Source organism: Nelumbo lutea, chromosome 7 (assembly GCF_056320005.1).
Source record: "Nelumbo lutea isolate HS-2025 chromosome 7, American lotus-T2T, whole genome shotgun sequence".
Lineage (NCBI taxonomy): Eukaryota > Viridiplantae > Streptophyta > Magnoliopsida > Proteales > Nelumbonaceae > Nelumbo > Nelumbo lutea.
This window is the reverse complement of record NC_142690.1, coordinates 5,309,064-5,321,309: the sequence shown is the minus strand read 5'-3', so window position 1 is coordinate 5,321,309 and position 12,246 is coordinate 5,309,064. Positions and strand designations below refer to the sequence as shown.

Here is a 12,246-nt window from a genome sequence, read left to right as displayed (position 1 = left end):
TAACTGATGTATGATGCCCATGTTAGATAGACTCTACTACTTTGCATATTTCTTAAGGAAGAAAGCTTTATTAATGCAAAAGAATAACCAGGGGGCAGGTGACCTGATCCTCAAAGGTACATCAAGAGAAAATTTTCTCTAAAAAGTAAAAACCATCCAAAAAATTAAACCAAAAACAACAAAAATTTTAAGAAGTATAGCAGGGTGATCGATAACCCTTGTTTTTCCTTGTTGACCTTCGAACTTGGACCGTCTCCTGTACGTTCTTAGATTTACGGTTCTTTTGATTGATCATCCAAAAACTAATCAAATTGGTGCCATGGTTGGTGATTCATTGGATTGATATTGGGGACCATATATGAAAGGTATTCTCAAACGCAAGGTACCAACCAGCTGGTTGATAATTAAGGTCTCTTGCTGGTTGAAAATACATTTCCTAACATCTCTATTATATATGTTGAACCTTACAATAGCAGCTGGTCCTTATGCTGTAAAGGGTAGTTAGAACGTCTAACAAATGAGCTATATATAGGGGCTTTTAAACCTTCTTTATTTATATAAAAACCTATATCCCCAGCCCCTTTCAGATAGCAACTCCTCTTATTTGATTAGTTTTCCTTCTTCAATTGAGGTTTTGTCTCACTTCACCGACAACAGAGATAAAACTTTTGTTCTCAATGAGTCTAGTTGAAAACTTGAAAGCTTCTTTCGATATGAATGGGGCCAGATAGATTGAGGCCATGACTAGAGGGAAACATGCTTGTAATCTGTCAAACTTTGATGAATTTGGGTAACTATATTGGGCTTGAATCACTTTTCCCCATGATGTATATGAGATAGTTCACGTCGAATTTCTTGCGATAGCTTCGAAATATCCCACCTTTCTAGGGAGAAAATTTGATTCAAGGCCATACCGTCCAATATTTTTAGTCCGTGCACAAAGACAGCCTATCAGAAAGGTTTCCAATGTCCAATTCATAGTCTCATCATCACCATTATAGACAAAACTGAACAGAAAACTATCTATTCGCATAGTCAATGTGATGTATGAAGGAGGGACTCTGTCAATCCCCCACCATCCCTTAACGACCCATGAAGAAAAATGAGATCCAATAAGTTGTGCCGACGAATTGTCCCATAGGCTGTGTTTGGTTGCAATGCAAATAAATTTGCTCTGATGCAAAATTATGACAGTGCAAATGATTTGAGTGTAAATTTTGACCTATTTTTGTTTCAAATTTTAGCTTATTTTATTTGATTGCATTACAAATGAAGTAAATTAAGACATGAAGAAGAATAAAATAAAACCCAAAACAAAATTAAACAAGAATGTGCATTTTTTTTTCATTTTGCACTTCCATACATTTGTACTAGTATAAATAAAATTGCACTGCAACCAAACACAGCCATAAAGAATTTTACAAAGTGGTAAATTTGTTTTTCCATTTTCATTCATATAAGTCCTCCACATGCAGTGTACCTTGATCTTTTGCTTTCACAGATCTTATCGTTTTGGATTTGACAAGTTCATTGGTGGGTATAAGCATAAATTCAGTAAGAAAATCAGGCTTTACCCAAATTCAAGATTTCAATGTTATGGAGAACTCGAAGCTTTTCTTTTTTGTTTTGAAATTAGTAGAACCTTTCATTCAAAAAAGCTTTGCCATTTATTAAACAACAAGTTCTCCCTCTAATATAAATGGTTAAATAGTTGCATGTAAATATTATCTCAATTTATTTTTACCATGCTATATAGGATTCTTATCTTGATTTCCAAGGCAAGCATGTCTCTTTGTGGGTAATTTCCCTTTTGGAGACTAATATTAATATTCTTTAGATTTCATTGTAGTACTGCAAGAAAAGAGAGTATTTGTTCATGTATGACTATATACTTTTTGAGGTTTTTTTTTTTATAATGAGTATTTTTTTCCTGTTTGAGCATGGGAAACATCCAAACAACTGGTTTTGTTTCACCCTAAAATCATTCTTTGGCCAAAACACGCTGACTTGATCAGTGACCACTAACTCAGGTAGTCGAACCGTCAATCCATTGACCTGGATAATGATTTTTGACCTTTTTCATTTTAATTATTTATTTTTTAAATCAGAATGAGCCATCCATTATTCGAACTAGACAGTTAAACCGTTTGACCAAGGAAATGGTGGCCAAAACGGTTCCATGTCAAGTCCGGTTTTTAAAACCTTGTGTTTGAGAGATTTTGGTTGGGGCTATTATGAACCTTAATTTGGGTTCAGCATTGAAGGTAAAATAGACATTTTATTTCCTCCATTAACTGTTTCCAAAATCTGAACTAGGGGTCTGAAGTTCTACACAAATTTCTATCTCGTGTTTTGGGTTTTGGGAGCTTTGATATACGAATGTTTTTGTGTGATTTTCATTGAAGAAAACTTGTTATAACCTTCCTTTTATTTAATAAAGGGAAAATCTGTGATACGGAAAAGATATGATATGGAAAGAGTTTTGACCAATCAAAATCCTCCCGTGAATCTTGATAAAGAATATTTGATTCCTTACCATGTTTATGATTCCAATTTATTGGCCAGTTGTTTTTCAGATATCATATCTTTTTCATATCATAGTCAAACCCTTTAATAAAATTTTGTGTTTATCTTAATTAACCCATGGCATAGGCAGTTAGCTGAACCACATGAAATCCTTATTCTTTGTGATTTTGCTTTTCTTTTTCCTATCAATGTTTCTCTATTTTTTGAGACATCAATCCAAACAACATACCATAATACGTATGACTCAGCATTTATATAAATTAGATGAAGTTGGTTTTAATCAATTATGGTTGCAAAATTAAACAATATTAAACACAACAGTGCAGTTCAGATAAATAACCGCTCATTAATTATTTTAAATTTATATTAATTCTATTAATCCTTGCAAAGGAATGTTAAATGCGTAAAAGCTCCCCATCTGTTGTTGGTAGATGCCAAGATCGATTAGAAAATAATAGCAGCCACATTCTGCACAAGATTGCTTTGACCACCAAACAACTGTTTTAGATTCCAAGGTGCTTTGGTATTAACAAACCAAAATGCCAAGGTCTGTATATTCTTGCAGACTGCAGTAACGTGAAAAGGAAAGGACTCTACCAGGATATTCCTCATTTGAGTCCTCTTTCAAACAGAGTAACCCATGCCCACTTGGCATCAACTCCTAACATGAAACCCCCACTTCTGCAATTTGATCTTTTTTTTTCTTAATTTTTTAAAAGGGAGATGGATCTCCCATGAGGATGGCTTAGTGAATAATCCAAACTCTATAATTAACTTCTTTTCATACTATATTAATTTGCACTTAAATATATCTCATGCTTTTGTCTAAGAAACCAAAATTTGCATTATTATGTCCTCTTATCTAAGTCTAAGCATTTTTGGGATAGTTACTTATTCCCCAAACTTGTGTCGGTCCATGTTTTTTTCTATTAAATGAGCTTTACAAGGGAATGAGGATACATTGGAAAAATCAAATCAAAAGTGCACACTCATGTTAAATATTGAAAGGGCTGAGGCTTAATCACATCTCTTGGTTTCTGGCCAACTTGCTGGTAATCAAATGCCAACCCCATAAAGGAAAGGCAATGTATGCTTGAAGTTGTTTAGGAAACCAAGTTATAGCTTCATTCAAAGTTCAAAATTCAAGTCCTTGTTCTGGATAGCCCCATGTGATCCTTAGAGAAAACCCATATTTAGTTCTTTTAGAGAACCACTTTTTGGTTATGTTCAAAGTTCAAACCACAAGTAGCCCTTTTGGATGGACCCCTATTGCATACTGCATTGACTAGTGGATTGATTAACAAGCCCCTCAAGCCAATATGTAAGAATTTTATACTTACTTCAAAGCCTCCCTCATGTATCAAACTCTGTAAAAATTCTTGGGGATTGGAATAATTAAGTAGCCATTAATTTAGGAATTCCCATTTCATGTACATTTTAAATACAATGAGAGCAAGGGTGGGGAACATTAAATGTTTCTACTATTATATTTGTAGGGTTCCCTTGCCAACAAGAAACACAGCATGCCATGCACATTAATTAATAAACTCATTAATGAATTAATTAACAATCCCAGGTAGGTATAGACTCCAAGAGCCTAGAGATCTGTAAAAAATAATATAATAGATTAGATCATTAGAATAAACCATAACTAAATAACAGATTAAAACAGCCACTCAAATGAGGTTGAGGTCCCTTCTTTCTTGACCACACTTCATGCTTGATGCTTCTTCCAAGTTCCATCCCTTTATGTTTCCAAGAGAGCACGAGTGTGTGGGATCACTTTCAGTCTTCACCCTCCATATATCCTGTTTTGTGACTCCCAAACATCTCTGTCCCCATAACTACGAAACCCTACAAAGACTAAATCTTATTATTATTATTATTTAGTTGCAGTTATTTTGTTCAATTCTCAATACAAAACTTACAAAGCTGTTTGGTTAATGTTCTTTTTCCTTCATTCACGGTGATGATGAAACGTGGGCCTAGTCTATCCATCGGCTTTTCTTGAGAACTGGAATGATCCAGTGCAGAAACACATAGTTACTTGCACTCAGGATATGTTGACCAAATCAAGAACACCGTGTGAAAGTGCAACTATGAACATGATCAGTGTGAAAGGAGCCCGCCCGAGATTTTGAGACCCAAGTCTATATTTGCAGAGAGGTCTCTCAGTGTTTGTTTTCCTTCTTGTATTTAGCAGTTTTGATCTCTTTTTGGGTGGAGTGTTATCTATACTTGTTTGGACTTAGTCAATTTATTTCGGCTTTTCTTACTGCTGGTTTCCCTGAGTTTGTACACTGACTCTGAGCATATTACTGAATGAATTTCGCCTATTAAGGCTTAAAAAATAAAATGGAAAATTCAAACGCGTTGATATGGGCTATGCACTGCAGCCATGCATGGATATACTTGTACATCCAACCAAGCAAATGACACGTGCAAAGGTTAACGATACGGAGAGAATGAATGGTTGATAAACACTATTTACGTGAAAATATGACATCAACCAATGATCTCTCTCTCTCTCTCTATCTCTCTATCTCTCTCTTCTGAAAGAAAACGAAAGCATACCAAAAACAAGGAGGGATCCACAGAAATCATCATCACCTAAGACTTGTCCCAACTATATAGGGTCCGCAAGAGGAATTGATAAATAATCAAGTAATACAAAGTGAAAAGATCATTTACTAAAACAATAGATTTATTGAGATCCACACTATAGTTTGTGTTTTATTAAAATACCCCCTATAATTTGCAATCGATTTACTTAATTGGTCTTATGTTAATAACTTTTGTATTGCTTGGGAAATGTCATGTGATCACCTATGCCGAGTGGAAAATGTTTTAAGGGCATGGGCCCATGGCTGTTTATTTTGAAAATATCCCTAACACTTCATATCAAACTTTTAGAAAGAAATAATGTTTAGTTTTAATAGAAGAAGGGAAACAATGGCACCCGGGTTCCCAATTTGCAATATTGACTGAATAGGCTGATTGCCCACATTTTACAAGGGGTAAGATGGCATTTTTATTTTGGTTTTCTTTTAATTAGATTTGTTTGAATGAACATTAGGGTCGAAACTGTCATTTTCCACCAAACTCTAAGCATGTTTAAGTTAAACTTATGTAAGTCCATGAAACCATAGGATATGTTTTAGTAAATGACCCAAAATAAAAGAGAACACTGTTAAATTTCTTTTACTGAGGGTGGGCCTACGGTTTGTTGACATGTCGTCCATGACCATTTCTAGTTGTTTATTGTAACTTGTAAGTACGGCAAGAGGAGAGATTGAGTTAGAGACGAGAGAGAGAGAGAGAGAGAGAGAGAGAGAGAGAGAGAGAGCCTTAAGATCGAGATGCCGTCACTTCGATTCTTCAAAGCGTTGTGGGTTCATGGACTTCTTTCTGGGAGGATATTATTATGATTGTTGCCAGTTACCAATTAAGATTAGTTAGGATTGGACGAAGAATCACCATCCGTGAGGGTTTGTTAGGACTATGACATAGGTCGTCTTTAATGAGTCATCAATCAACCCAAATGTGGCGTCAAGTCTCCTTCCTTGCCGGGTTACACGACACGAATCACGTCACCCACGTCCACGGAAGGGTAGACGGTGCACCCAAATGAATTCATCAAACATGGTGGCTTCATTTCCCCGATTTTACGTGCGTATGGATGTGTGTAAAGTGTAGTAATCAACTGCATTCTGAAAACTGAAAAGCATTATCTGATTGTATTGTTGGTAGGGTTGGTTAGCATTTCACTGCTCTCAGCTTTTGGGAGGGATTGGGTAAAAAAGATGAACCGGGGATGAAGGGTGGGGAAATGAGAGATGTATGCCACAGGGCAAAGCGGTCAAGAATCAGCATTCCGCATGTTCCGCCTAACAACAGTTCTCTGGCTATTAATAGTGAATTTGGTTCCTGATCTTCATGGTTCAGACTTCAGACCTCGCCACGCCTTGCGTAGTCCCGAGGTGTCTAATCAAACTATTAATGGAGCAGGAGGGGAGAAAAAAGCCCAGTGGCTGGATGGAAACACTTCAGAGTTAAGACTTAAGACATGAAACAAAGGCATCTTTATCTTTTTGACAGTGCTAAGAGTACGGTAGTGCTTCTGTCGTCGTGGGGTGATGCTTCTTCAGTCATGCATGCATGGCGTGCATGGTTAAACTTCCAACAGTAAATAGATTTAATCCCAATCCAGATTGAACAAAATGCCCAGAAGATAATATGACACCGACTTCTCATCATGGGTGAGACCGGGCTCTCTCTCTCTCTCTCTCTCTCTCTCTCTCTCTCTCTCTCTCTCTCTCTCTCTCTGTGTAAGCGTTCTTGATGGACACACTTAAAGTCTAGTATCAAAACCAAACTTCTAATTTTGAGTTTTGACGAAACCAAAACTTCAAAATGAGAGGGGCTAGTTATTGATAAAAAAACATGGGCTCGCTCTCCGTGGCTGCTGACCAATTCAATGTGAGAAATCTATCAACCCAGCAAACTCCCAAGTGAGCTTAAAACTTGTTAAGACTCCGATCTTCACCCCCCCCCCCGGCCCCGATCGCATTTCCTGCAACTAGTTGCAGTACAATCCAGAGACCGTTCAATAAAATGCAAACAAACCAGTGTTTGAAAGAAATGAAAAAACATCACATCAACTGGTGTTTTGTTTAAAATACCGCCCTACTCACATTTCATTGGGGTCGCATGCAACAACGGTCGCAGTAAATCTTCTCTACCCCCTCAAGTGCTTGTCACCATTCAGATTGGTTACGAAAACCAACCCAAACGGATCAAAATCCCGAGTTCTAACTTCCAAAAACACATCCTCACCATCAAACAAGATGGATTATAAGGTTCATCCATCAGAATGGAGGCTTAGGTTGGGAGCATGCAGTGATGTGTCACCTCAGTAGAGGCGTAACTGCAATTTTATGAGAATGGTAGACTGACCTTCCGAGCTTGGGGTTTAAAGAAGAATGAAGAACAAAAACTACCAACCAAAAGATAAATATTTATAACGTAAAAAAAAAAAAGAATAATAAAAAGAAAGGGACTATCAAAACTGATAAAACCCTTGCCTCAGTTCCGGTGCCCAACTCCAAAATGAAATCTCTTGGCCTGCTTGTCGTTGAATGCATATTCCAACCGCAGAGGACCTAAGGGAGAGTCTACACGGATTCCAAACCCATAGCCATAGCCACTTCCAGGTTTTAACCTCGCTCCAGCTGGATCACCTGCAAAAAAAATAGGAAAGGGGCAGAAGATTACAAAATGAGTAACAAAGGAATTAACTAAAAATCAACATGAGTGAAAGAAACCACCCTTCACTCAAAGAATTGTGGATTTGGTGGCCTATAAGTTCCTCTCAAATCTTTCAACCTAGATCTGGCATTTGGGTGTTGTAATAAGCGGCCCAAAGAGCACAGCTTTTTGGTTGGCCAGGCCAACAAACGTGGAACTTGGAAATAATATTTAGGTTAACCACCCAAGTCTTTAAACCCAATTATGCAGGCCAACAAGTGGCATTGCATGCATTAATATCAGAAAATACATGGAGCATTTTATTCTACTAGAATGTCATATGTTGTTAGTTCATTGACAACACAAAGCAGAACTGGTTTAAGAAGACATACCAGGCACTGTTGGGCCTGATCCAAGATCACTTCCATAGTCAGCAAAAACTGCCCCTTCTACTGGTCCAAACTGCAAGATGGGAATATAATGATCAACAGTCGATAATGGTTGCATGCAACATAGGAAAATACAAATAAAAAAAACATCAAAATTCCATAGAAAATTTTCCATGCATAAGCATTCTCATGGTAGGTCTGCCTCGAGGTTTCACTTACATGCCATTGTATAATTAAAAATAAAAGCAAGGTTAAAAATTAAAATTAAAAAATTTTGTCATGTCTAACTAGTCTGTTTGGGTTGAAACATCCGTGAAAAATGGAAGCTTGAGTTGTGACCAGCAAATCCACTTGTCAAAAAAATTTCCTACCATGAAAAATGGATGCTTGTATGGTATGGTTTGGAACTGGTTCTGCACATTTATCCAGACCCAACCCATTGGCAAACACTAGTGTGATGTAGTCATGACAGTAAATACTGGGCCTTTTGTTCATATTTTCTTCATGTACCCTTTTGCTAATCAAATATGGAATCTTATTGAACTTGGAAAAATGAATAGAAGCCTATCATCCAATATCTACATATCCCTAGTAGTAGTGCTTAGAAACGATATAAGAATCACAAATTCTACTGTCTGTCCACTTGGGAATATTGGGTCTGACCCAGTAAGACCCTATTGACAATAAACCTATTTATTGGTTAAATTGGCACATTTGGACATCATAATATGACAATATCGCAAGTATATCATGAGAAAAAATAGGTATTTTTCATGGTGAAAGGGAAAAATAAGTATTAGACTGGGTGTTTTTTTGTAATACACACATGTATCAATGATGTATTAGTTGGATCGTGTCCTAATCTGTTCAGAACAGCCAAAACCGATCACGACCCAATTATAATCAGGGCACATCATACAGTGTTACAATCATATGCCAACCCATGAATATATATATATATATATATATATATATATTGTATAGATTAAAATTTTTATATAAAATGAAGTATATTTGTGTGTATATAACATATAAATATAATATATATATATATAAATTATTACATATAATACATAATATAATATTTTATAATATAATCATATTATGTATATGTATATCATTAAATATATTAGATTTATTGTGGGTCTGGCCAAGAATGATAACCTCTAAACACATTGCTTAACAAGATTGATTTCTAAAATGTAGAAGCTTGAAAGCATGCTCTAGATAACTTTGGTCTGATTAGCAGCTCCTAAATCATGAATCACGAGCATAAAGAACATGATTTCTCAAGAGAACATTCTTTTTTTCCACAGAAGACTTGATGGAGTATAACAAAAACCCCATGCTTAAGAGTGCCATGACAGATCATCAACTTCTGCCTATTTGGTTTATTCCATAAAATTATGATTCCCCGATACCCATACAAGGGTGTCATATTGTGTTAGATAATTCAATTTTTAATGTAAATTCTATATCAAATGCTGTATGCAGGTAGCATAGCCATAAAATTTCTGAAAAGTTGCAGTTCACAGTTTACCTCAGTCAAAATAGTTCCTATGCAAACCACATCAAAGACATTACGATTCTTAAATAATATTTCCATTGTGAGCTAGCAGCAATTCATGAAAATGCAGGAAAGATTTGGCACTTCTTTATTTTCCACAGGGTAGAGACTCACCTGATTGGTGGTCATGGAATTCTTAGAAGCCAAGACAAGGTAATTTTAGTTAGCTAGTATGCCTATCATGTGCAGGAAGTGTGAAGACTAGCAAAAATCTATTTCTGAATCCAGAAACAATTGGAGATTTACACTATCAATACTACTTGTATATACAACATTAATTAAACATAAGCTTTGGAGAGACAGGACAGATACTCTAGAGAATCACCTTAACCGTGAAGAAAATAAACAAAAGGAAAATTAAATGGAAATAATGAGGTTTCCAAGGATCTGTAGAAGCATGCTCCTTCCATTAATGTATTGAATCTGATTTTTTGAGAACATGAAAAGGACTAGTCTATAAAAGATTGAGGCAAGATTGTGAAACACTGATGTTTTATTTATAATTTCTAAATATCTCATACTCTTTTCTGGATTCATGGTCACATGAAGGATCCTACTTGTAATACTTTTTTTATATACAAGTTGCTTGTAACCAATCAGAAGAAGTTCAAATATTCTAGCAGAGAAAAAAAGATAAGAAATGCAGACAAAAACAAAACAAATAAAGAATAAAACCAGGATTTCTACCTACCATAGGAAAAGAAACCTCTCCACAGCCAACCACATATGACCGACCAGAGCCCACAGCACCTTCTTCATAACCTCTGACACTGTTGGTTCCACCAATTGCAAATGCCTCATGGGGGGAGAAATTACCCACCACATGACCACCAGATAAACTAGGAAACCGACAATACAGTGGGAATCAGTGGAATGATGAATTCAACTAGAACATTAGAAGCAGCCCTTCAACATGAATAACAATACAGAAACTCCCCATTACATTCATATAATGTCATTTTTTCAGCAGACTCTGCTAATGAAATGCTTTCCATGCACAGGAACAGCAATATAGGATATTTTACCTCAAAACAAGGCGCGCAGGACCAATTTCAACACCTTTCCTAGCACGGGCATTCACTCTGTTAAAACACAGCCACTCGGGCAAAATAGGTAGTCCTTGTTCCATGTTGAAGACAAACTGTAGAGAACATAGAAAACTGAAATTAACATGAAAGTTCAATAATAGTAAAGCAGCACAAAATGCTGCGCATTTTCTTTTTAAAACAATAGAGGAAACCATAAGATCAAGTTGAAAAGTAACCATTGAAGACCCATGATCACCAGATCCAGTGTAGACACTCTCAATTTTTGCAAGAAGCATGTCATCACAAGTATTCCCACTAAAAAATAAGATTGAAAAGCAAAGTGTAAGAGCAAACTCATAAGCCAACAACATAATCAAATGCATGATAATGAATATGTACTGTAGGAGTTCAAAAATGACTAGAAGGGCAGCATTTAGATGTTAATACCTTGCGGTAAGTGGACTGCTATAGCAATCCTTAATAATGGGGTTTCCTCTATCATCACGTGCACCAGCATGCTGAAGGGGAAAATGGAATTAGTAGACAGAATTGAACAATACAATGAAATGTATCCAGGATAATGCTAAGGAACTGAAATTTATAGCAATTGCACACTTTTCCCCACAAGTTTTGGCCCTCATCCTCGTGCCATGCCAATAAGAAAAATGAACACTTTATGAAGGACCCTAATAGAAACAGGCCAAAAAATTGGCAATTTCAATCAAATACCTGAAAAATAAGACCAGCTGTTCCACTCCACTTTGGCCTGAAGGGTCGACTGAATTCAATGCCAGCTGTAACTCGACCAATTGTCACATTACCGCCATCATGTTGGTTCCCATGAACAAGCATTCCTGGAGTTCGTGAGTTCTACACGAAGAGATCAAGTTAGTCATTTTCTTGCAAAAAAAAAAAAACTCGTTATATATGCTTCTTTTTTGTTGGGTGAGGAGGTTAACCTTGGATTACCTGAACCATAATTGACCTAGATGTCCGTTTGTCATCTCCTTCAATCCATGGATCCGTATAGTTTATACGAAATATTGAGTCAATTTGACCTCTTTCTAGTGAGATATTAAGTTTCTGGTTCCTTCCAAGAACATTCCTATGAGAATATGCAAAGCTGTAACAAAAATTGAATGAAAAATGAGTAAACAGCAAAAAAAAAAAAGTCATATAAGCAAGGTTATTACAGTCTTTGTACTCCTCTAATATTAATGAATATTATGAATTGAAGAAGTTATCGATCAAAAAAGTATAGGCAAGGTTATTTGTCACCATAACAAGAAGTGACTTATAGCCAGTTAGCACATAGCAAAGGTCTATACGTAACAGAAGTGACTTATATATATATATATATATATATATATATATATATAAGAGAGAGAGAGAGAGAGAGAGAGAAAGAGAGAGAGAGAGAGAGAGAGAGAAAGAGAGAGAGAGAGAAAGAGAGAGAGAGAGAGACTATGTAGAGCTGCAACTTGGGCCA

At 36.2% G+C, this 12,246-nt stretch overlaps 1 protein-coding gene across 1 annotated transcript in view; it reads right to left on the bottom strand.

Moving 5' to 3' along the window:
* Positions 1 to 7,193: 7,193 nt before the first annotated feature.
* The window catches only part of OEP80 (outer envelope protein of 80 kDa), a 29,589-nt gene continuing 24,536 nt past the window's right edge, over positions 7,194 to 12,246 (bottom strand). Inside the window, exons 9-16 of the mRNA XM_088955293.1 lie at positions 11,727 to 11,880; positions 11,487 to 11,627; positions 11,205 to 11,275; positions 10,994 to 11,072; positions 10,755 to 10,870; positions 10,421 to 10,568; positions 8,166 to 8,235; positions 7,194 to 7,766 (exon numbers count right to left, since the gene is read on the bottom strand). Coding sequence (XP_088811419.1) covers positions 7,612 to 7,766; positions 8,166 to 8,235; positions 10,421 to 10,568; positions 10,755 to 10,870; positions 10,994 to 11,072; positions 11,205 to 11,275; positions 11,487 to 11,627; positions 11,727 to 11,880 — 934 coding nt within the window. The 3' untranslated portion in view covers positions 7,194 to 7,611. The remainder of the gene's footprint in view (positions 7,767 to 8,165; positions 8,236 to 10,420; positions 10,569 to 10,754; positions 10,871 to 10,993; positions 11,073 to 11,204; positions 11,276 to 11,486; positions 11,628 to 11,726; positions 11,881 to 12,246) is intronic.